The sequence below is a fragment of the Corapipo altera genome, unplaced genomic scaffold (genome assembly GCF_003945725.1).
Source record: "Corapipo altera isolate COAL_440 unplaced genomic scaffold, ASM394572v1 118, whole genome shotgun sequence".
Lineage (NCBI taxonomy): Eukaryota > Metazoa > Chordata > Aves > Passeriformes > Pipridae > Corapipo > Corapipo altera.
The window spans coordinates 762,977-788,592 of NW_020884991.1; the positions used below are offsets into that span (position 1 = coordinate 762,977).

At 48.3% G+C, this 25,616-nt stretch overlaps 1 protein-coding gene across 1 annotated transcript; it reads right to left on the reverse strand.

Annotated features, from left to right (window-relative positions):
- Positions 1-665: 665 nt before the first annotated feature.
- On the reverse strand, positions 666-6,504 carry FOXF2 (forkhead box F2). The gene is made up of 2 exons (XM_027666307.1): positions 5,481-6,504; positions 666-1,558 (listed from the first exon to the last, which is right to left on the reverse strand). The coding sequence occupies exons 1-2, from the start codon at positions 6,487-6,489 to the stop codon at positions 1,392-1,394; spliced, it is 1,176 nt and encodes a 391-aa protein (XP_027522108.1). The 5' UTR covers positions 6,490-6,504; the 3' UTR covers positions 666-1,391.
- Between the last annotated feature and the right edge of the window lie 19,112 nt (positions 6,505-25,616).

Below are 25,616 nucleotides of genomic sequence, written 5' to 3' on the forward strand. Positions count from 1 at the left end.
GCTTCGGGGACCTTTTTTAAATTTTCTTTTGACACTTTTTTCCCTCTCTCTCCCCTCCGGCCCGGTTCGCTGGCCACACCGTTTCTCGGTGCTTCCCCGAGCCCTCATCAAGCCACGGTTTTATCGCGGATCCCTCTCGCCGCCCACCCGTGACATGCCTTTCCGGGTCCAACATCACATTGCACAGGGGCTCTTGCCCCCGCACCTGGCAAAGTCCCGTCGGGCACAGAGGAACTTCGAGGGGGCTATGTGGGACGGGGACACGGGGACACCTGGAGGCGTCCCTAAACAGCAGAGAGGGTGTTTCGGACCTGGACGGGTCCTCGAAGAGAGGAGTGTGCAGTCTGGACCCTCCTGCTTCTGTGTCCTCCACCCCGGTTAATTCAAAGTCTATCCAACAGCGGGGCAAAGCAGGGTGGGAAGTGGCTGAGGGCAGGAGGTGCAGTCCAGAAACCATGACACTGGTCTCCTCGGGTCAGCCACTCGCTCTCCTCCTCCACTTCCAGCGGCTGGGGGATGTGGGCTTGCATCTTTAACGACCTCGGATGCTGGGGTGGAAGAGTTTTCTCAGAGGTAGCCGAGGGAACATAAGTGCCTGTCCAATGATAGTCGTTTATATACATTTTATTGGAAAAAAATTTTTACATCAAAATATTTTTGCAAACTGTAAAAAGAATACATAAGTGCAAATATATTCTCCTTTTAAAGCAATAGTGTGTGAGTATACACGAGATTTATTTAAAATAATTTTTAAAAAATATTGTGGTAGAAAACAACTTCTGTAAAAATAAAAACCGAAACGTTGTATTGCTGCAATACTGGAAAAAAAATGAACTTTTCTTAAAGTCTATACACGAAATGGCTAAACAACACTGTTTTAATAATATCAACTGGTCGGTGCTGAAGTCCATACAAAGTGTCCTTGGTGGGGCTCGGGGAGAAAACAAAATAAAGAAGCAAATTTCCTGCTATCGCAGTAACGGAAGGGGGAGTCCTCGCAGGTGTTGAGCCGAGAGATTTATTTTTCCTATTCAAATACACTTTCAGGTGTAAAAATATAATTAATTGTTCCCTTTCCCAATGCTCGATACTTTAGATCACAGAAAGGCGATAAATGATTAAGGCGGCATAAGGATACTTACGTCTCCCCTAAGGCAAAATATCACACAAGGCATTTTTCTTTTAGTAAGAGCTTTGGAGCATTATATCGGCTGCACGTGTCCTGCAAGGGATGGAGTGGGACCGAAAACACTGCTTCCTTTGGTAATTTTGCTAAGTGACTCGTGTACTATCAATGCTATCAGAGTGCACAATATATTTAATCTTCGGTGGTCCGTCTATACCTCGGCTCTGTTCAACACCACCTGATTGTCTCTGTTGGAGCGCTGCCTTCACATCACGCAGGGCTTGATGTCTTGACAGACGCTTTGATGGTGGTGATGGTGGTAGTAAGATCCACTAGCGGATGGGTGAAAAGAAGAAATGCCATTAAAATTGAGGACAAAATCTTTCCTGTCACACACTGGGGAGGGATGATGCTGGTAGCGAGGCAGTCCCACTGCAAGAGAAGGAAATAACAAGAGCTGCTCAGAAGTCGGAGAGCTCTGCCCGGGCGGAGAGCCCTTCCTCCCACACCCGCAGAGAGGAGAGGCTGCCTGCATAGGGCTGGCACACCGCTTCCTTACCCCGGCTCTCGGCTCCCCCCTGCAAGGTTTGGTAACTCCTCTTTGGCTTTCCTGGCAGTTGACTTGGACGCTCCTCCGGGGCAGAGCCTGCCCCGTTTGCAGGGCAGAGAGCCCCGACCGAGGAGGGGACGTGAGTTGCCCGGAGTCCCCCATCGCCCGCGGGGCTCGGGGCTGCACCCGTGCTCGTACGAGCCCCCGTGCCTGCTCTACGGGGAGGTTCTAAACTACACAACCGTGTGGCACGCAGGATGAGGAGAGGATGGCATGCGGAGGTGGATGCCCACGGACACGTGCCCGACCGCGTCCCAGTCGCACGCGTATCTCAGAGCATCCCTCCTGTGTGGACATACACGCACTGCTGCTATCTGTTTGCCCTTCTACCCGCGTAGTTACCAGCATGTAGGGTTAGTACACCCTCTGCATGTGGGGTAGATGAGGGAGTGTCTGTGTCTGTGTCTGTGTCTGTGTGTGTGCGCCCGAAGAGATGATGCCACCTGCGTGTTTTCCTGCACGCGTCGCAGCCATTTAAACCTGATTCCCATCTTTCCTCGCTCTCCCCCCCTCCCTATCCCGTTCCTGGGAGGTTTTTGCTTTTGACTTTAACGGTTGAAGATTGAGTTCCAATCACGATCCATTTGTGTATTGATACAGTATGTATTTATTTATGTATGTGTGTGTAAGAGCGTGCACGCCTTTTCGCCTGCGTGTTTTCATAAACATAAGATACACCCTACGGTTCATCAATAACAACAAGCAAAATACATCCGTGGCACCGACAAGTCCAAATGACCTTGCAAATTCTCATTTTAATTTCCCACAGCCTAAGGCAGCCTTTATGGGATGGTATGGGAAACAGCACCCCACCCCCAACACTCCGCGCCGTAGGACCATGCTGGGATCTTTAGTCTGGCAGGGTTCCTACTGGATCCGGCCTGAGCAAGGCCCGCAGGGTAGAGCCAGAGAGGGGTTTGGTTTGGCGTATGGATGTCAAACTCGGCTAGCGGCATCCTGTCAAATCTGACCGAGGGTCAAGGGAAGAAAAAAAAAAAAAAGCAGCAAAAGAGAAGGAGAAGGAGGGGGTAGGAGGTTGGGGGGGGGGGGGGGGGGGGAAAAAAAAAAAAAAAAGAAAAAAAGGAAGAAAGAAGGAAAAAAAAAGAAGGAAAAAACCCAGGAGGGAGACGTCCCCGGTTTTCCTCAGGATGGCGGAGCCGAACCCTTTGGCGGCGGCGGCCGGTGGCGCGCACAGCCCGTCTCCTCCGGCATTGTCCCTTCCTTCACCCCGCAGAGCTCACTTTATAAAAGTGATTATTTCGCTGGATTTCCTCGGCTTTCTAATAACCCTGCTGGTATGCTCACCATAAACTGGGGCACTTTATTACAATCCTGATTCAATAATTTAGCAGGATTTAATAGTGTGCGAAAAAAATCCAGCTCCCCCCACCCCCCAACTTCAAAATCCTTTTAGCAGAACCAAGCCTCCTGTTTCCAATTTTTTCCTCTCTTATACTTGGGTCTGATGTAAATTCGAGGTTTTAAGTCCGCCCTGACGCTGTCACGGGTAGAGGATTATTGACCGATCAACAGCGATTGCCACTGAATTTGCTTTGCATTTCACTAAGAGAAAAGGAAAGGTGAAATTCACTTGATGCTGCTTTTGTGCGGAAAGGGAGAAAAATTATTGCTGGTTATAATTACAAATAAAAGAACTCGGATTCTTTTTTTTCCGCATCTCCTTTCGCTCTTTTAAGATGTTTACGCCACAGACATTTTACGTATCACGCACTAATAAGAATTGGATCCCCGTAAAAAAATAAAGAGTTGGTTTGGGATTTTTAGTGAATCAAGAACTGGGGGTGGCTTACACTAAATTCCTAGGCCCAGATGATGAAGATGTAGAAAATAACCAGAGAAACCCCGTTTTGCATAGTGGTGGCATTAAATCTGAGCTATTGGAAACGGACGCTCGTCGTCGGCGTTAAGTGTCCAACGGTCTATCCTAGTCTATATCCATCCTTGAACAGAAACAATTGGGATTTAAACCACCCCGACCTCGGAAACCACAGTGGAAGGTCCGGGGGGACCAGAACCCTTGCTCTCTCTCCCTCTGCATTTTGTTTCAGAAGCGTATTCTTGGGCAGCTTCTGGATGAAAATTTCTCTTCTAGGAATCGACTTTCTTACCTCAGGTGTCTGGCAGGAGGAGGAGGCAGCTGCCTCCCAGCTCTGCTCCCCGTGCCAGTCCCACTCCCTCTCCACGCGTGGGCCCCATGGGCACTGCGTGTTGGACTGTGCGGCCACAAAGAGTAAAGCAAACAGAGGGAAACAGACTCAAAGAAAGGAAAAGAAAACAGAAATCCAAGCAAAAACAACAAACCAAAGCAGAAATTCCTAACGGTGAAAGTACGTAGTTCGGTGGGGGATGCCCCTGTGAACCTACTGGCCTCTCACCTCGGCCCTAAAAAGCACGTGGAAGGATGGCCTATATCTCAGAAAAGTTGGTTTAAGCCTCAGCAGCAGAGCGCTGTAGGCACGGAGGAGCCCACCTGGGGACGCCCCTGGTCCCCGCACTCCTCTGTGCCAAAACGCTGGTAGGACGGTGATCCGCTTGGCAGCCACCTCTCCCCAGAAGACACATCAGGACTATTTAGGGGTTTGGGTCTTTTTTTATTATTATTTTTTAAGGGAGAAAAATTTGCGATCGCTTGGTCTCCCCTGTCAGCCCATATCCCTTCTGCGATGATGGCAAAGGGACTTGCCCAGTGGCTCGCCCTCCCCACGGCGACAGCAGACTGAGGAGGCCAGGGCAGACTCCGTCTCTCGCAGGACAGGAAAGTGATTGACAGGAGTCCAGGGAGGGGGCGGGAGGGGACCCAGAGCTGAGGGTCGCCTGTATTTGTTACTTGTTGAAATTCCCATAAAATTGAACAAGACCCCGCTCTCATAGGGGTTAAGTCAGGCTAAAATCCTCTTCGGTGTGGTCCAGCCCAGACTGTCTTTGTTTGCTTAACCTCTGGGACCTACGTTTAAAAGGGCTATTTGGAAAAATTCCCCGTAAGAGCCCAACATCTTTTACCCATTTTTGTGCTCAGATATTTCTGAACAGACTTTGTCTGTAATCAGCGGCCGGGGTGGTGGGGGGAGGAATGAAAGGGTGGGAGACAGAGACCAGAAAACTCTTTCCCTCCAGTTGCAGAAATATACTCGATCCGCTTTAATCTCTCTAGCATTTTTTAAGATAAGCGGGTGGTTTTGGTGTTAGGGGTTTTTTCTTCTTACTTTTTTTTTTTTTTTCCACCCGCAGGGTTTAGAGGGTAATATTTGACGCCTTTATTTGATTACTCCCGGGACGCGTCTCCGCGGAGCGCGGTTTACCGAGGCGGCGGCGATGCCCGGCGGCGCTCTCCGCGAAGTGAAGCCGCAGCCCGGGACGGCTGGGCGAACCCCGCTCTCACGGCCGCGCACATGTCGCAGACACCGGGACGGGGGACGTGTGAGCCGCGACCGAGCCGGCACTAAGCCGGCACGAGCCTGGCTTTCCTCGAACTGCTCCTTCTTGGCTCTGGGCAAGAAGGAGGGATGCTCGCAGCCGTACCCACCGCCAACCCCCCGACAGCCCCCCTGTCCCGAAGCAGAGCAGCTCCAACCCACGCGTATTTTTTTCCTTCTTGCAGACAATGCACCTCTTTTTCCAACACCGTGGTGGTCCGGGGTTCCCCGCGCGAAACCTTTGTCGCCAGCGAAAACTCCCGCCGGCGCCGCACTCCCCACCGCCCCCGCCGCCCCTCCTGGTCCCTACCTGAGAGGTCGTCGCGGGGGCTCTGGTGCAGGTATCCCTGCTCCAGGGAGTAGGAGGGCACGCTGGAGTGGATGCCGGAGGAAGCGGCGTTGGCGGCGGGGAGGCCCTGCTGCTTTATGTAGGGCGAGGCCCCCGAGGCTGTCCAGTGAGCCGAAGGGCTCGTGTAGGGAGAGTGGCACTCGATGGCGCTCGCCATGGCCGGCGAGGAGGGCACGGGGCTGCTGCTACTGTCAGGGCCGTAGTCCCCGTTGGCAGTCACCGGGCAGCTGGCCATGTAGGTCGAGCCGGGGTTGGGAGACATGTGCGGGACGTGGTGGCCGCCACTGAGTCCCTCGTAGCCGCTGGCCATGGCGTTGGGCATCATGTCGAGGTTGTAGCCGTTGGAGTGGCAGGCGAGGGAGGCGGGGGGCGCCTGGAAGTCGAAGCCCTGTGGGAGGATGGAGGCGCCGAAGCCCAGCCCGTTCATCATGCGGTACATGGGCTTCAGCGCCTGGCATTTCCTCCTGAAGCCGCGAGGCCGCCGTCGGAAGGAGCCCTCCTCAAACATGAACTCGCTGGCCGGGTCGATGGTCCAGTAGTGGCCCTTGCCCGGGCGGCCCAGGCCCTTGGGCAGCTTGATGAAGCACTCGTTGAGGGAGAGGTTGTGGCGCACGGAGTTCTTCCAGCCCTGGTAGGAGCCGCGGAAGAAGGGGAAGCGGGCCTGCAGGAACTGGTAGATCTCGCTGAGGGTCAGGCGCTTGGAGGGTGAGCTCTGGATGGCCATGACGATGAGGGCGATGTAGGAGTAGGGGGGCTTTTCGGGCCGCCGCAGCCCTGAGCTGGCCTTCTTGCTCTTGGAGGACGCCGCCGCCGCCGAGGAGGAGGAGGAGGTGGAGGTGGAGGAAGAGGAGGTGGAGGTCTCCAGGGCGGAGGAGGGCGGCCGGCTCATCTGGAGAGCTCCGGGAGCCGGGCTGCAGGAGCGGAGAGGGACGGGGGGCTCCAGCCGCTGCTGCCCGCTCTCGGTGGTCATCTGGCGGAGGGAGGGGAATGGGGCAGGGTGGGGTGAGGCTGGGAGGGAAGGGGGGGAGCCGAGTGGGGTGGGTACCGGGGCGGGGGTGCCCCGCAGGGGGAGAAAGGGGGGGCGGTGGGAGCCGCTGTCCTCCGGGCACCTCCTCAGCGCGGCGGGCGGCGGTGGGGCGGTGGCAGCGCCCTGCGCATCCCTCCCCACGGTCCCTTGCGCAATGGCTCCTCTGCTTTCCGCCGGAGCCAGGCACTGGGCGGGATGGACCGGCCCGGCCCCGGCCCCGGCTCTGGTCCGGCCCCCTCCCTCCCTGCGCCGCGCCGCCCGCGGAGGCTCCGCTCAGCGCCGCTCCGCTTCCTTCTCTGACCCCCACCTGGAGATCATCCCGCTGCCTAATCCGGCAAGGAGAGGAAGCGCAAGAGCCCCCCTCTCCAATCTCTTCCGCACTGTTACTCTTTAATATATACTTTTTTCTTGCGTAAAAGGCACAGCGCGACCGCCTATCAGTTCCTTCAATATTGCTATTATTTTTTTCTCTTCCCCCACAACCCCCCTGAATCCGGCCGAGAAATCAGCAGAGATAGAGAGAGGGAGAGGGGGAGCGAGAGGGGGGAGAAAGAGACCACCCCCTTTCCAGCTGGCCTCTGTCCACCCGTCATCTGTGCAGGAGGCGCTGCTGCGGCGGCGGCTGCCGCTGCTGCTGCGGCACCATCCCCGGCTCGCTCCCGCTGCCGGCCCCGCACCGGTCCCGCTTACTGCCTCCCCGGATTTCCCGTGGCCCCACAGGCACCTCTTTGCCCGCTGATCCCCGGCACCGCCCCGGGGCGAGTCCAGCGGCTGCAAGCCCGAAGCTCTGCCGGTGCACCCCGGGTCACACGGGCGCTGACGCAGCCGTGTGCGGGCGTAGATGCATATGAAGAGGGTCGCCCACCCTCCGGAGCCCGAGGCAGCAGAGTTTGTTGCTTCTCAAGCCTGCTACACATCTGTTTTTAAAGACTTTTCGCTACCCCCTGCCACCCCCACAGCCCTATAAAACTCCATTCATTTTACAGAGCAACGGGGGCAGAGTCCGAGGATCAGAGATGCGCCTTCCCTCCGCCCCCCGGGGACGCCCGCCCGGTGCAACGGGTGGGTCACGGGTGCTGGCAAACGCCGGTTGCCGAAGGAAACGGGGCGCCGGAGGGGGCAGGGAGGAGAAGGGCCGGCGGAGGCACAGGCCTGCTCTCGGATGGTGGAGGAGGCTCCAGGATCAAACTGGAGAGGCAAGGAGGACGGCGGCAGGAAAAGAGGCAGAGCAGATAGGGATGCTGGACCAAAGGCACGGGGGTGGGAAGGACGTGGACAGAGCGGGACGACGTGTCAGCGTGCCCGCAGTGCTCTGTGTGTGTGTCTGTGTGTCCGTTTGTCTCTAGCGCAGCTCCGTGCTGAGAGCTCGCTGGTGGGTAGGGGCAGGGAGGGGGTGGGGCTGGTCCCAGACAGTGACCTGCAGTTGAGTGGAAGCAGGCTTTTTCCATCAAACTTTGCCTGGATACCACACACAGAGCCCAAGTGTCAGTTTACTGCCCTGAGCCTGGCTCCTTTTCCCTAAGCTCCACAGTAATTAGACAAAGAAAACCTAAATTAACTGAACAGGCGTCGACAGCTTCCTCCAGATCACCACTGCTACATACATGGGAATGTGTCCGAAAATGGCTTGATTGTATCTGAGGATCAGCTAAGAAAAACACTACCGAGACCGGCAATGTTTACGACACATTTTTAATAGAAAAAATAATCGCCTGGTCGATAGACCATGTTTACCTTCCTTGAGGCATCGATTTAAATTGTTTCCACTGAAAAAAAAAAAAGGAAATAAAACAAAAAAAAAGCAGAAGAACATCTATCTATCTATCTATCTATCTATCTATCTATCTATCTATCTATCTATCTCTTTTATCTTTTTTTCCCCTGTTGTTGTCTCGAAGGTCAGGGAGGCCAACATGCGATTCCTGATCTCATTTTAATGACCTATTCTGATTTTTATTTTTTTTTAAATATCCGTGTTTTTAAATACGAACATCTTTCCTCTCTCTAGATCGGCAATGAGGGTGCTTTTTCGCCTTCCTCGGCGGTATGTCTGTCTAAATGTCACCTTTGGATGACATGTCCAAGTAATTTCTGCGATGTTTGGCAGACCGAAGGCATTAAAGACAAGGGGGAAGGTCGTTGCTTGTAAATCACTCTAACCTGCCCCCGTTTCAGACAGTTCGTTTGAATCATTAATATTAGTCGAGCAGGAAGAATCATTTACTCCCAGCACAAGATGTCACGATACACTAGGGTGTCGTTGGTTTCTCAGCGGTGCGAGATGGACACACAATGAGACAAAGCCGAGAAGGGCAGCACCGTGGCAGAAAGACGAGTGCTGCTTCAATCGCGACTTGACGGAGTCCTGATACGAGAACAGTGGGGTAACACATTCAATCAGCCGCCTTCTACCTGTTAGCAAGGTCTTCTTCGCAGCAGCAGATGCCTGTTTGAAATATAGCATTAGGAAGTCTCCTAAACATGATCCTGAGACTTTAAAAGATGGTTTAAATTGCCTATGATTAAACAGAAGTGCATTTGCTGTTTGGTGGAGATGTTTATTTTGGTTGGTGTATCCATTTCTGAGCTGATCCCAGTTTCGGAGCACAACTGGTTTGTTTTACCAGAGTATACGGAAATTAAACTTTTTGGCAGATTTGGTTACTCAGATGTTGTTCTATAATCATAGTTTTTATTTTAGGAAATCTCTTCATTATTGCGGTTTCAGTTTCATGTTCATAACACAGTCCCCTCTGCTTCGTGGGCTAAATGAAATAAGTTAAACTAAACCAGTTAAGAAAATGAGAGGCAAATATGAAAGATAAATGTTTACGGTTATCTTTGAGTCCTTTTTTCGCCCCACTTTTTGTTCTTTTTCTGTCCCTTTCCTCTCTTTTTTAACTGCGTGCTTCAGGCTCTTTCCTCTCCTCTGAGGTCCTGCAGATGAGAAGCGTTTTTTCAATTAAAGCCGAGACTGAAACTTAAACAAATCCCTTCAGTATTGTAAAAGTGCGTTTCCTTAAGCCCTGGAGGATTTTCCTCCAACTGTCAGTTTCAGGGTGCCTGGATTTAGATCTCCATCCACAGCGGCTGACAGAGATCCCTTTCCGCATGAAGGGCATGCGGGCATTTTAACGAGCTGAAAGGAGTCGAGCGGCCGCAGAGGAACGCCCGGCACCCGTCCCCGGCGGCTCAGAGTGACCACCCTGGGGGCTGGGAGGGTGGCAGTCCCGCTGCGGCGGAGGGAGCAGAAAGGCCGGGATGGGAAGGGACTCGCAGCGGTCTTGTCCCGTCCTTTGTACTGCTCCCGGGACCTCTTGACTTCTTGGGACCTCTGGCAGTAGCCGTGCGAACCTGATGTTTGTTTGGAGACGTTTTTCCGCTTTTTTTTTACGCCCCCCCTTTTCTTTTTTTTCTTTGCGTACTCAATGGGCAGCAGGAGTGACTCTTTTAATAGACATCTTCCCAACGGCTACCATCAGGACCCTTCTTCCCAGTTCTCGTTGAAGAGTTGGTCTTTCCCTCCTTTCCCGAGGCAGAGGAAAAGGGGAGATGATCATGGCAATGCGAGGGGTTGAGACACCTCCCATCTCAAGGGCAGACAAGGACATTCAGGGCAAACGCAGGGGCCTACCTCGCCTTGTGGGAAAAAAACCCAGCCTGACCCCAAAAGCATCACCAAATACGTTCCCTGGGCACATAACAGGCACCTCTCGTGACATTTTCGAGAGAGTTACCTGGGGTATCGCCGCGGGTTTGGATATTTTAAGAAATTTTTCATCAATGTCTGGATGTGGGGGGAAGCTAACTCTGGGTCAGGACACCTCCATGAACGTGGTGATCGTAAAGTAGCAGGGCCGCACCTTTCCCTTTCCTCTCTGCTACACGACTCTCACGGTCGGGAGAGCTTTGTTCATTGCCCGAGGACGGAGAGAAAGACCAGGCGAAAAACAAAGTTTGGGCGAGAAGCCAGCCGAAGGGCAAACTCTTCTTGCCTTTAGGGAAGTGTTTGCCGGGCGAAAATCGGCCTCAGCAGGTGGGGAGTCTCCACTCAGCTCTCCCACGCTGGACACGCAGAACCTTGGCTCCTGGGGGCGTCCCGCAGGGAGTCGGTACTCCGTGGGCCTCAAGGACCGGAGGACCCCGCGGAGGGGAAATGCGAGCACTGAACACCGAACATATCCGCCCCCGCCGCCCCCCACCCCCTTTCTCCGGACAAGTCCCGCTTTCACAGCCTTCAACCGGCTGCAAAAGAGTTTCTCAGCGTTTAGACTTTCCGGGGAACACCTACATCTAAGGTTTTGTCGCAATGTTAACCCCTCAGCCCTCATCGCCCTCCGCCCCCAAGGATGCCTGCATCCCCCGCGTCCCACCCCAGCCTCATCATTGCACAGGAACCATGACAGGCAGACACCCTGCGAGCCTGAAGTGCCCGCACTCCGCCTGAGCTCCCTAAACGCAGGGTTGATATCCAGCCAGCCACGGGGCTGTGCTGGGGGTACCGACGATGGTTTGCTGGGACCCGGTGGGCAGCCCGTTCCGAGCGCCCTTCTGTGCTTTCCCCGCGGTCTCGGGTTGATGGGATAGAGGAGAAAGGGGATCCCCAGATGTGGGATGGGATAAAGCAGGGGCTCCTACTGATGGACTACCTGGACGCCCCGCAGATAATATGGGTGTTGCAACAGCCCGCCAGGGCTGCGCGGATATCGCGGCGATTAAACCTTCACGAAGACACGCTGCGCGTGTGATAGCGTCTGTTTTGTAAGTGTCAGTTCAGACCCTGAGTACTTCCACCAAGTGTTTTTGTGGGTAGACTTTGCGTTTCCTATACCAGATGACAATGTTAAAGATTTTATCCCCTCCCAGCTCTGCACAGCTCCAACTGAACTTCCCGGAGCATCAAAATAAACCCCCTACAGCGGTCAGGATATAGGTCACCCCTTTAAAAGGAAACACAACCCTTCCAAAAATATAAAACATCTCTGACGTAGAGAAAAAAAATACTCCTTTGTCTCCGAGCATCCTCTGTCGGTGTAAATAAAACGCGGGGTAAAATAAGAAGCGGGATGTTTCGAGATCAGAGCAGAGGCGAGATCCCGGCGCAGTGCGGGCAGCCGGGCGACGGCAGCCGAGCAGGCGGCTCCGGGCAGGTGGAGGTTCTGCCGCGCTCCCGGGAAGGAGACAGGCTGAGGGCTCAGGCAGATCTCCGAGGGGAGACTGCAAAAGAGATGGGTGTTGGAGCCGATACCCTCCGCCCCTGCACATGCCGACCTCTCACGTCCTTTTACACATCTTAGTGTAAAAGGTCGCGCAAATGCCAGCAGCGCCAGTGCAAAAATAATAGCGGCAGCCCTTGCAGGGATTCATCGTGTCTCTGCAACGCTGTAGGAAAAGCCCCCTGTCTCCAGTCCTGCTCTGCATACCCCATTGACAGCCGCGAATAAGGGCAAACGCTTTGGCCCGAGATCTGAACACACGGTACCTTTTTGATTGGCTTCTCCCCCGCCCAAGCTTACATTCCAATCAAATGAGATTTCTGACTTTACACATTGTCAATAATTTTCATACGTGCGCCGACCTTAATTACTTTCCATACCATTTGGAGCAGACAAATAGTTTCAGTGGGGAGAGAGAGCCAGCGGTGCCCTCGGCTCTGGTGGAGGGCTGCGCTTTTCTCCCTGCTCCCCGCTGCCCCGCCAGGAATACACCTCGACCCCTCCGGCCGCCGCCACCTCCGGCGGGGCGGCATCCCCTTCCCGCAGAAACCTGCGTGGAAAGCTCCGCGGGACGCCCTTGCGCCAGACAACGGGGCTCGTCGGGTAGGCAACGAGGGGGGAGCCCTTGCAAGGGCTGACTGGGACGACAAGCACATCGGTAGCATCGGAGGGTGTGTGGGCTCGTTTGAATTTCGGAGGAAGAAGGATTCGTAGAGATGCGCGCAGCTACCAGCGCGGCCCCGCCGGGAGACCCTGCTCGCCTCTCACCCACGGGCCGCGGAGCGGGGATCTCCCGCAGCTCCAGCCCCGCTGCCGGAGAAGGCACTAATCAAGAGCAGGTTTCCCCGCTCGCTCCTTTCCTCCTCCCCGCCTCCCCCCTCCGTATCCCCCTCTCTTTTCGTGAGAGGTTTGCATTAATTTTTAAGTAAAGCCCATAAAACATAACGACCCAGTGAAAGGTAGGGCCGAGTTACTGAGTGCCGGATTATTACATGATTTACGAACATAGTTTGGAAAAAAGTAATAATCCAAGATCGCACCTCAGTAGCGAGCCTGCCAGGGCCGGGCACGGCTGCTGCGGCCGCGGCCCCGCCACCTCCCGCCTGGCGACCCTCAGTAGGGCCGGTTCGAGGTGCAGGGGCAGGAAACCGTAAAGCCTAGTTTGAATTTTTTTTTTTTTTCTGTCTTTCTTTTTTTTTTTTCCCTGGTGTGTGTGTGTGGTTTTACAGGTTGCATCTTCCCGCCTGTCCCCGCTCCATACACACCTTTTTACACCGGTACCTCCAAAGCCTTGTGTCTGCTACGATCCCCTACCAGATCAAAAGGGAAGGGGGGAGCAGCGGTGCCTCCGGGGTCCATGTACCCCCATTCCCATCACCCTTTCTCTCTTTCCCTCCTCCATCCGGGAGGCTTTTATGGATGAGCTGCCTCCAAGCCCCCACAAGAAACGTCCCTGAAGGGTTTAGACAATTCATCAGCCATCACTTTCGGTATCTGCTTCCTCCCTTTCAAATACAATCCTCGCACACCACGCTGGGAGGGGAGGGGAGCAGACTTGAGACCAGAACCGCTACATAATCAACGTCAAAGTGATACCACTGACCTTTCGGAATCATGGAGTCCGGGCCAAAAAGCCTTCCTCATGATTTATTTTTTCTTTCTTTTTTTTCCCCCCCTTTTTTTTTAACTTTCACTGCCACAGCACATACACCATTATTGCTTGCTTTCCAAAACTCATTAGGACTCTGCGGCATGGTAGGTCCAAAAAATGGAAAAGAAAAAAAAGTGAGGTCTTTAAAACGATGCCCCTTGCAAGCTGTCTACCTCCTTCCCGCAGTGTCTCCGGGCGAGGAGGGGAGACCTGAGGTGCTGCCGGGGCTCCCTATCCGCCCTGGTGGGAGACTCCTCTCCACTTGGTGGCGCTGGGATCCTGGGAATGGGGGCTCCGGCGGCGCCTCACCTGCCGGGACCCCCGCCACCCCCTACACCCATCTTCACCCTCACTGTGTACCTTTCTCCAACAGTTCCGGAGACGGACAGTTTTAAGGATACTTCTATATCGATATTTTTCGCGCCCTATTCAGATGAACTATGCCACTGCTTGAGAGGATGAGGGGAGACCCCTCCGATTTCAAAGGCCCCCTTGTTTGGCTCTCGTGTCATCCCTACCGATAACGCCAGCTATGTCTGCTTCTTGCCACGAAAATAAATTCCCAGGCTGACAGGCGGAGAGGGGCGGCCCCGGCCCCATTCCCGGTCTTCTCCGCCGCAAGGCTGGGTTTAAACATCACTCCAGAAGCGAAAACTCTCACCTCGGATTTGTCCCAGAGCAGAGTAATATCCTCTGCTTATAAAGACCTGCGATGCCTTTTAAACACGAGGCTGACATCACACTTACGTTATATGTTCGTCTTTATTAAAACTTCGAGGAGAGGTTTTTATTGTTTGGGACGGAAGGGAGAGAGAGGGTGAGATTTGTTGTGGGGGATGGTGCGGGTTACGTGGACATAAACCCCTTGCTCTGGGCCTGGGCTGTAAAAAGGGAGCCAGGCGCCCCTTTTGACGTCGCCAAAGGGGGAACTTGGGAGCCAGACACTCCGGGACGGTGCACGGCCCGGGTAAAGGCTGCTTCTCCCCCGTGGTCTCTCCGAGCCAGCCTGGTACCGGCTCTGGCTGGAGGGGAAAAGTGCTTCCGACCATTTGGGTGTAAAAAGCCATTTGAACGGCACCAGAGAAGCTGAAGAAAAATGTCGAAGTCGATGCAGTCACGAAGTCGTTTTACTCCTCCTCTTCTGCAAACCCAAAGAGCCTTTAAGGCTGTATGTGACACGCAAAACAATGGATCTCTTCCAGCACTAGATATAGTTAAGTCCCCTTTTCTTCCTTGTCTTCAGCTTCCAGGAAAACAAAAATGTAAATAAAAATAGAATAAAATGGATTTGAGGGAGAAATTTTCTTTACCCTTTATTTTTTTCCTTTCCCTTCTCTGTGTTCTTCTCCATGAAAAGAAAATATTTTCATCCTCCCACTCAGCGAACATTGTCCTTTGTTTGCCAGTGTGTGTGAAGATGTACATCTTTCCTGGTGCCACTACATGCAATAATGGTATACCTGACTGCTGTAGTAGCTCGTTATTAGCGGGTGAGATGCTTTAAACACTCTTTCTGAGAGCTGTCTGTAAGCTCGGCTTTTAGTCTGCTAGACAAAAAAGCAGTTCATGAAGGAGGAGAGGAGCCCTGCACAGGTAGAACACAGTTCTGGGAAAGGGACTGAAGCTGTATGGGTGAAACAGTGAGTTCCTAGTGTATGGAGCTGGGCTAGAAGTGGGCTCTTCTCTGCAGGTGCCTCTCTTGATTACCGGTTGAGGGCTGCTGATGAGGGAGACTGCAGGGCATGAAGATAGACCTTCCCAGATGCAAAGCAGGGTGTGCATTAGAAGGGAGCTGCTGTGCAGTCAAAGACAACAAGGCATGCACTCACAGGCATGCTGACTGAGGGAATGTGTCAGGCTGAGTGACACAAGGAGGTGGCCAGAGGTGTGAGAAGGAGGTCTGGCCAGCAGATCCCAGGGTGGAGGAACTGTTCTCACGATCAGAACCTGGCTCTATCTCAAGCTCTCAGCACAGAAATCCAGTATCATGCATGAAAGATGCTAGGAGAGCAAATTACTGCCCTGGGAGCTTACAGCTTTCTGGATCTTATCCCAGCACTTCCCAAGCTGCATCCAAGGAAATACACTCTATAACCACTGTGCTGAGGATTCCTCTCCTAGTTGTATGTCCAGCCACTGGGCAATGTGGCTACGGTGTGTAGTAGGGATTGACAGATTCTCTTGTGGTACAACAAATACACCATGGGGAAAATTGTGTGGAATCTCTGATTCAGTCTGCACATGAAAACAGATCTCTGTCCTGTCCCCTCCTTTACCAGAAGCTCTGCATGGCAGTAACAGTGGGATAGAGGCTTCATTTCCTGCATTCTGGAAAGGCACTAGCTAAAGTCTCAGAGCCTACAGGTAACCTACAACTCTTATGGCTAACCATGCATATGATTATTTCAACAGATCATACATAGTGGCTTGGAGGCTGTGGAGACACCTGAGAGCCAAAAAAGAAATGAAACAACAACTGTAAACAGGATGAGAGGTAGAGCCTTCCCACTGGGAAGGCAGTGCAGCTCTGCTGCTTCACATGGTACAGACGATACAAGGTCCTGTATTTATTCGAATTCTGTTATTTTAATTAGGCATTTTTTCCCTTTCCTTTTCCTTCTCCTATCTCTTCTACTCCTCTCATTCTCACAAAAAAATACAGAGAAAAAAAAAGCTCCTGTGGGCCATAACGGAGCAGGAGCGCATCTGTTGAACAGAAAACATCACATCTTTTGCCCTCCAAATAGAATCTTATTACAAACTCACTCCAAGAAACACCAGACCCAAGAGGACATGCCCTTTTCTCCAGGCTAGAAGAATGCTAGTGAAGCAACTGATTGGAAGATTAATCTGTTGCCAAAATTGTCCTGCCAGTAATGAATTCATTCTACAAAGCATAACTTATTCCAACTCCTGAAATCCACAGTGTGGATCCAAGGGGAAATTTGGCTCACAGGAGGTAGCACATTCAATTTTCTGAGCTTCACATAGAAATACAATTCTTGTGCTGGGGATGAAGACATGTCATTTTCTTTAAAAGTTTGAGCACTTGTAGCACTCTGAACCATTCATCTCACCAGGACATCTGGGTGTAAAAATAACTAGCAGTGACATTTGTGCACATTCAGATTACATCTCAATGGCTGGCTGTCTTTTCAACCCATCTCTAATTTTATTTTAAAGTTATTCCTCCTCAGAGACTGGACCTAGCCCTGCAAAGTGGCACATTCCTGGCTGAAAGTTAGGAGCAACAGGATTGTTATCAATTACTTAGCTCTTAAATGGAAAACCATAAAAGATTTTATATATGTTGGTATAAACATACATGTTTACACACACATACTACCTTCACCTTTGTATATTAGTATAGTCATACATATAGCACATACATAAAACATTTATATAAACTCACTCGCAAGTGCAATCCAGACTGGCTAGCTATGCGTTAAAGGAACAAGTGCCATGTACAATTATTTTTCCTTCTCTGGAGTTTTCTTCACCTGAGGCTTGCTCCAGTTCCAACAGAGCTACTGAGTAATGTTAGGGGGACCAACACTGAGGTGAAATCTCAGGCATCCCATTTTGAAAATTATATTTGTTCATGAGGTAGGTCTGATGTAACTGCATTTGTCTTGACAGACTGGATGCATGAGTGATCTCTGCCGTAAGTGAAAAAGATGCAGCAGGGTAACTATTTTCCATATAGGTGAATGGGTGATGCCTTTGGTTTACAGAGTTGAAGGGATGTGAGAGAAATTTGCCTGATTTGTGCCTTGATCACCTTCTCCATACATACCTTTTAGGACTTGCGTGTTGCGATGTAAGAGAGAAATTCTCGTATTTGAAGGACTTTTTTCTTCTTGACATTTGTTATCAGTTGTCATCTGAGTAGGTCACTAAGTACCATGAATTGCTGACAAATTGTCTACTGTGCCTGGCTAGGTCTGGTGAAGAAGCAAGCCCAGTAGCAGAAAGAGGAAGGAGAGACAAAAGACTGAGAGAAAAATGAACTCACCAAAACGGCTGTGGAGATCAAGGAAAGGTGTAAAAGCTTATGTGACCAAAGAAGCCAATGCTAAAACTAAACCTCAGCTTTAAAACCAGAGCAATCTTGCTGGACAGGATAATAGTATTATTTCTTATCCCTTTGGTCTTGATTTTCCACTAATTTCAGCTGCAATAAACAAGGACTAATTTAGGAAAGTTAATGAAACTGTGTCAGTGCTAGTCTGGTATACAGAGTTTATTGAACTCGATGGAAATTTTACTGTGAACATGAGTAAAAACAAGAAAAAAACCCCAACAATTTAAAGCTTTCCTCCATTTTGCATGTTATTTGTATAGCACCATTAATCAGTAGTAATATCTCAGTGCTATTGGAACAATGCAGGCACACTGAAAAAAGTGGAAGTGGTGTGGTTATTTTTGGGCTCGTGCCATTGGGTGAAGTCCATTTCTGAGGCTGTGAGCTAGTTCCCCATGAAACCACAATGAGAGGGTATTTGATTGGCCTTGCTGTCAGGAGTTGGGGTGGAGTATGAAGTAGCTGACAAGTGCATTAGAAAAAATAAATATAACTGGAATGCTTGTGAAGTTAGCTCATCCAGAGCTAGAAAATCATTTGGACTGCTGTGAGAAGGAATATTTGAAAAAAAAAGATGCAGTAGGAAAATGCTTAGATTGCCTATTAATCCCCAGTGCTGAGCACATTTTTCTATATTTCTGTAATTATATTATTGCCAGCTACTGTGGGACAATTGACAAATAACATCTGGTCACAAACCCTTTCAGGGTGACAGAAAAATCACTGTAGTAGCAATTAAAATGCTTAGAGCCAAAAAATAAAACAGCATGCAGCAATCAAGTGAAACAGAGTATACTCTACAGTCAACAGTTTTTCTCCCCTAATTTTAAATAGAGCACTGTCAGTCTCGGTTGTAACAGACCCAAAGTAACTGCTTTCTCAGTCGGTTCTTGCAGACTCTCCTGACCCATTAAACTAAGTAACACTTTCGCATCATATTTTGCTTGATCCTTGATGAGCCTTCATGAATCCACAGCTGTTCTGACAAAAAAATACATATTTTCACTAATGCTTCAGTCTTTTTGGTAAAATACCTTTGGATTTAGAAAGCTGAAAATACATTTGTTCGTTTCTGGGTTTAGTTCTTTGCTGTCTCTCTCTTTTCTTGATTTTCTTCCTCTTTTTTTTTTTTTTTTTAAGTATCTGAATGGGAAGTGAAAAGAGGGCAGTGAAAATTGCTTTCAGTTTGTCTTATTTCTGAACACCTTATACATATGCTTAATTTATAGGTTTATACAGATAACTTTTGAATAAAAATAAAGACCCCACATTTACCCCCATACATATATATAATTCTATACCCAACATATATGAAGAAACAGGAGTGGATGTTTACAAGTCAAGCCACATGACTTTTTCAGTTTACACGGAACTGTTTAAAAGGTCTGTTCAATAGCTGAGGTGTATACATCAGTAGAATGATTACCTTTAAACTTTTGAAACAATATTTCAGCAACAATTTCCTCGTCTACAACTTTACAAGGCTGTAAATAGCCCCTGTGTGCATAATGAATTCTGACATCATAGGCCAGGGCTCTTATACACAGCAGGTTTTCCAGAACTTTTATGAGCAAGTTACACCTTGAGGCAAAACTAACCCCCCCAGTTTCTATTACAAATGTTACAATAAAATGTTCCTTTGAGTTTTCCTAGAGCTCAATGTTCCGTCTTTCTTCCCGTTCCAAGTCATTCTTTCTATGCTGTATATGGATTCAATACAGTCAGATTACATGAAAAATGTGTTTTGCTGCAGACATATTGGATATTAGGTATTGTTACAATGTGTTTTTTATGGCTAGGCTTGCAGGACCAATGCAACAAGGTGATAAAGAATAAAATCTCTTGCTCTTACAATACTGTGATCATTGCTGTTGCTATTCCTGTGTGGTGCATGTGTGGTGATTTTATTTATCTAAGTACTGGGTGGAGTGAAGCTGCAGTATGTCACAACCAAGGACTGGGAGGAGAAAGAGTCAAATGATTTTTTCAAAGGATTGAATAGAGATGGGCAGAGATAGGCTTGCAATGAAACTATTCCTTGTAGCCTGCTTATGTTTCTTTTTGCCCACTGCTGTGGCTAGCCCACCTAACGTGCTGTTCTAGGTTCCTATATATTCCACCACAAAGCCAATGCAGCTGTAAAGGTCTTTCTCTTCAGCTTTCCCACAGTAAGTCCAGGCTTTCAGAACACAAACATATTGAACTAGATAAAATACCAGTGCATGTGTGATTTCCTTATGATCACTAGAGCCATTCCCAGCAGCTAAAAGTGATCCTGATCAGAGAAAGTGAAGAGACATCGCTTCTGTCCTCTACATTGTCACTGAGCAAGTAATTTCAATATAGATTTCTGGGCAGTAGACTAGCTAAGGTGATGGGGACCCTTGAATTAGTCAAGAAAGCACTTCAAAAGACACTGGCAGACATGCCTAGGTGAAAAATGCAAATGGTATCTCATCCTCACTGTGTAACCTCCCCTCAGAGTTTTTCCTGTATAGGAAGGATTTAGTGATGGTGTGATCACTGTGCAATGGAAAAAGAAACCTAGGCAAGGTGAATTGAAGGTATTTATACAGAAAGCTGCTTACTGAATGTGTGATGCTATTAAATAGCCATATGAACAACCCTCATTTTTGTTTTTAACCTGAATTTACCCTTCATTTTCAATTCTGTGTCTGTACTTGTGTTCCTGGGTCTCCATTCGTATGAATTACCACATTCCATACTGAGACTATGTATCTAAGGCAAAAGAGTTCGATTTGCACACTCTCTCTGTGTCTTCAGGTTGAAAAGATTGCACAATGTGGAGGTACTTTCTCTTTGGATTCCATTTCACCCCTGTCTGTGGAAAAGCAGAATTCTCAGGCAAGAGGATCAAGGCAAGTGTAGGCAGCACCACGTCTCGGTGCCTGGATTCCTATGGGGTAGCAAAATTCACTGCAAATCTCTGTCAGGAAACAGTTTTTCTAGCAAGCTGATACTCTTCTCCTTTTACAGACTCATCAAACGAACATCAAAATGATGACAGAGTTTTCCTTGGCCCATTTCCTATGGCAGCAAAGCATCTTCCCAGCGTTGCCCCTCCACCTCCTCAGCATACTGTAAGTTTCATTGTTGTTGAAGTAGGTTATCTAGAGGTCAGTAGGCTAACAGGGTGTTTGGATTTCCTAAAATTGTGCGTGTCCTTAAACGTTTCAAATTGGATTGTTTACACACCACTCCGTGAACCTGGACCGCACACTAAAAGCTGCATACAATGCTGCTATTTCTGCTTCTCTGCTCCCTTTCCCCTCAATGCAGGTATTTCAGGTTTTGGAGGGGGGGGCTGTCATTAAGGTTCATAAAACGCAGTAAAAAAGCTGGCTGGAGACACTCGTAATTCTACAGGTCCACCATGTAGGTTATGCAATAAAAAAATTGCATAGTTAGAAAGAGATGTCCTCAATAAAAGACTTAATTGAAAGCAGCCCTGATGGTCAAAATGGTATCAAGAGGAAGGAACTACCATGACACTCAGGTTTACATTTGTTTCCTCTGACACTGATTTCCTGTATGGCTTTGAGCAAGGCACTTAATTTCTTCAGAGTTCTGTTTCTTACCCAATAAACAGGGATAAGAAGATTGCTTTTATTTTGTTGCATTTTATCTTACCTATTTGGACTGTGAGTCCTTCTGCACAGAACCTGTCTCTAACTAACACTATCTGTTTGGATAGCTGTTTAAGGTACCAGCATTACATTGTCAAAAGCCAGGCAATTCCTCTGTCCTCTTCTGCTATTTTGAGGTTCAAGAGGATTTTATTATGAAGTGCAGGAGTGTGTGTTACATTCTGTTCTTCTTCCTAGACCAGCAAAAAAGCTTCTTTACAAGAGCTCACTTGAATTACTGAGGGTCCTTTTGGGACTTAATTAAGAACTACTTTATTCTTATTTACCCCAGTGTACTTCACTGAGATAATTCCACTGGTTTCATAATTCTTTTACCTTCTGTGGTTTTTCAATAAAAATTTACTTCCAAAAGATTGGCCCAATCCATATTCTAAACTGGAAAGTTTCCACTAATGTCAACAGCTTTGGACTGAGTATGAGAAACAAGAAAGAACCTCCAAAAAAAATTTTTGACTTCTGAAGTATTAATAATCGTAAAAAAGTCCTAGTTGCAAGGAGTGACATTTCTATGGCTTTTTGCTCTTCTTAAACTCAGTATTCAAACTCTATCCTAAATCTGCCTCCTGTTCCTTGAATACAGCATAGCATGAACACTTAATACTCCTACTACATTTTCTTGCCCATTGGTGTCATACAGATAACACTAGAAATCACACATTACTTCACTTACAGATTGAGGCTCAAACATTATATGTTTGAGGTAAGGCCTTAGGTGCATGGTGAAATATTGGACAGAAGAGGACAGTTTTGGAGATGGTGAAAAATCACAGGAATTTTCAAAACTTCTATATCTACCTCAAGGGTACAGAAAGTTAAAGAACTCTTACTGGAATATTGAAACATATATAGTAAATTGAACTTTTGAGGTTCACACCATTCTGTCTTTTTGTCATGGTTTCATATTCTTTCCCTCCTGTGCATGCCTGGCACCCAGCTGGGAACCATTCAGGATCACTGTGGTGAGCAGTAAGTACTGCAAAGGATCTATCTACATATGGAAAAAGCAGAAAAAAAGGCAAAGAAGAAACCATTCCAATAACTAATGCCCATCACGTCACTTCTAATCGTGCCTGTGTGAGACAGGTGCAGGAGAGATATTATGACATTAGGAGCTACACTGGGCACAAAGGACCTAACATCCACTCCAAACTCATGCTTGTATAACCATGAAAGACCACTTGAAGGATGACCACCACCTGCCTGCTGTGCTGAAGAGGCTGGTGTGAGGGAACATAAGGCCAGGGGGACTGTATGCAAATTTTCTGAGTTTGAGCAGTACAGTTCTTTTCCATACACTGCTGATTAAGGCAACCATAAAAATGAAGATGGCCCATAGGCTGTGACTGCGATCATAAGTGGGTGTTCTCTGTGGTTTGCAAACAGGAAGATTGCTGTAGCAATTATGCATGTGTTTTAGAATGATGAAAGGTCTGATTAGCAGATGTAGTGTGAGTTGTTTCAATCCCCTTTGGGTAATCTGGGATTGGCAGAAGAAAAGGAGTTGTCATCTTTAGCAGAAAGTGGTCTAATATATGTTTGAACCTCATTGTTTTTTGGCTTTTGTAGAAGAGGAGTCATTGGTGGTCAGAGAGATTGTTGGTGATCAGTGGCTGACTTCTGAAGGGCGCAGAAATGGTCCTCAGACTGCTTCCCCTGTTGTTCTGTGTAGTAGGATGTGTTTAAGCCACAGGTGGAGATATCATGGGAAGATGAACTGTGACAGCGACTCTCTGACTGCTTTTTCTTATGTCAATGCAGAGGCTCCACAGCCAGGTGTGACCCTGCCAAGACTGGAAATAAGTCTGGAGCTTGGGGGAGTCACAGCTCTAAGCAGAGATTCAGGCAGGCACAGGTAGGTGCCAGAAGGGAATGTGTAGCTGAGCAAAGGGACCTGATGGAATTGCTCTGTGTCTGCTGGTCATGAACTTTTTGTTCTTTGAGAAAGAAAAAAAATAAAAGGTGATGTCCAGTTAGTTAAGCAGGAGAAAAGAATTTCTAGACAGAAGGCTGAACTAGACTTGAAGAGACAAGTGATAAGAGTCCACAGATAAATGAGTATCCTGACACCTGTTGAAGGGAGAATGGGGAGCTGTACAAAAACCATCAGAGAAACAGGACTGAGAATAATAGGGCAGTGAGCTGAGCACTTGGCATCTCTCTACACTAATGCCAAGGGTATGGCAACAAACAAGAAGTATTCAAAGTCTTTTAACACAGCCAGAGCTATGTTATAAGAGGTACTGCAGAAACCTGGCAGATGGATCGTATGACTGCTATATCAGAATAAGTTGCCTTGGAAGGGAGACGGGGAAGCAGAAGGGAAGGATTGCACCATGTGCCAAGAATACATATACTTTCTCCAGAGAAGAAGGGATGAGCAGCTAGTTTACTGGATGCTTCTGGGAAATAAAAGTAAAGATTCAGAAGCCTTCTGAGGTCACAAAACTGAGTGGAGGAGTTAGAGCAGAATCTGTTTTCGAGTAACTACTAGAAGGATTTAAAAAGCGGGTCATGGAAGAGTTTTAATGAAAGATATAAGAGGACAAAACTAAATAAAATCTTGGAGTATGCTGAGAATATTTAACTGTATGAATGTGGAGAAAGTGGTAAAATAAAATGCTATTTCTGAATCTTTTTTAGAGAAACTGGCAAAGGATCTGAAGTTCTAAGGTAATTTAAGTGAAGAGGATCATCTGAAATAGCTTGAAAATGGTGGTGGTAAAGCATCTGAACTCCAAGGAAAGGAATATGTTAAAGCAATGGAAAGGGACAATAGACTTGAAAAAAGTTGCCTCAAAAGGCTGCTGAATGGGACGTTTTGAAGGTGTCTTGCTTCTAAATCAAAGAAGGCAATGATTGTGTTAGCTGATTCGGTCCCCACTTGTGTGTTCCTTTTTGGTTCTAAGTCTATTTCTCTCTTATATTTCCATTTCTGCATGCAATTGCTCTTATTGTTCAGCATCTTGAGGTTTTTAGCATTTCCCATACACAAAAACATCCAAGGTTAAATAAAGAATTCTACAAATAATCTTCATAAAGTTATTCAATTATTGAGACTGGGGGGGGAGAGGACAGGAAAGGTAAATAATAATTTCCTTTCACTTATGAACATAGCCTGAATAATTTATTTTGGTCCACGTAATACCTAGCCCATTAAAGTGACTTCAGAAGATTCTATAGTCTGTCACTGCCAGTGTGCTGTCTGTCCTCTGGGAGTGGAGAACAGAGGAGTATCCAGGTGTGTCCTGGTGTTATCTTAAAAGACACCTGCAGGCTGCAGTGTTGCCTTGATTATCTGCACAACACTACAAATGCTCTGTTTCATTTTTGTTCTTAATGGGCATGCTGATCACCAGTTGAAGAAACTGGAGTCAAGAGAAAGCCAGAAAACTGGCTTCAAACTAAGATAACACACACTTTGATCAGTGTCACTCAGGCTAAGGGGGAGAAAGAATACTGTCAGTTCTAATAGTAATGTGTTTGTTCTTACCAAGTAGATCTAAGAATATAAGGTTTGTAAGGGCTGCTGATGTTCCTATTGAAAGGTAAACCCAGCTTGGCTTAGAAAGTGTCTTTTCCTACAAACATCTACAAATTCCCTTTGACTGAAAGATGTTTAGCTTTAGATCCAAGAAGTAATATCAAATTCTGTCTTATCCTTTCATTTGGAAGCATGTGTCTAAAGAACAGAATGAGGGCCAAATATGTTCTGCAGGAATAGTTCCTCCTTTTGTAAGGATGAGTGACATAAGAGACAGTTTTAAATCTGAGATTCCCAGTCTGTGTAGAAAAGTGTTAGCATGTCCAGAGACTGTTGCTGAAGAACATGGAAGACTGAGTGTAGTGGGTTGGCTTTTGGACTTTTTAGGCCCTCCTTAGCAATGAGGGAAAGGAAAGGCAAATTGACACACTAATAATTTGGGTAGGGGGAAGAGAAGAATCCCCTCTTAATTGGTGTGAATGTGGGTATGAAGTTTATTGTTCCAATCCTTGATTGCAGTGTGACTTTGCCTTGTGCATGGCACAAGTATCACACTTGCTGGGTCAGATTTGGAAATCACAGGACCAGAAGATGGGGCATCTCCAGTGTCTCTATGGAGTTGAGCTCCTGGGCAAGTCCTTGGTAGATTCTGTCCCCAGACCTAGTGCAGGCATAAATCAAGGCATGCAGACCAGTACCTCACTGTGCTTCTGGCCTCTGCTCTGCTGAATGTGAACCAAAAGGATTTAGAAATGGAGTTTGGATGATTTGGCAAGACCCTAGGCTGCTCAGCACCATGAATCCTTCTATCTGGAAAGCAGTTGAATAGAAAGGAATTGTGCTTTACTGAGAGGTGCCCCCTGTTACTGTTGACCTGATTAATTCTCCAGACAGTATGTCTGTGTTCAGAAAGACAGAGCATATGTTGGAGAAGCACTGTGCAGCCCTCAGTTGAAGCAGGGCTTAAATC

Bases quoted from the DNA above. Each gene is read 5' to 3' on its own strand.
- FOXF2 (XM_027666307.1), bottom strand. From the start codon at position 6,489: ATGACCACCGAGAGCGGGCAGCAGCGGCTGGAGCCCCCCGTCCCTCTC. The intron at 1,559-5,480 runs GTAGGGACCAGG...CTTCTCTTGCAG, and splicing joins CCCCCGCGACGACCTCTCAG to TGGGACTGCCTCGCTACCAG.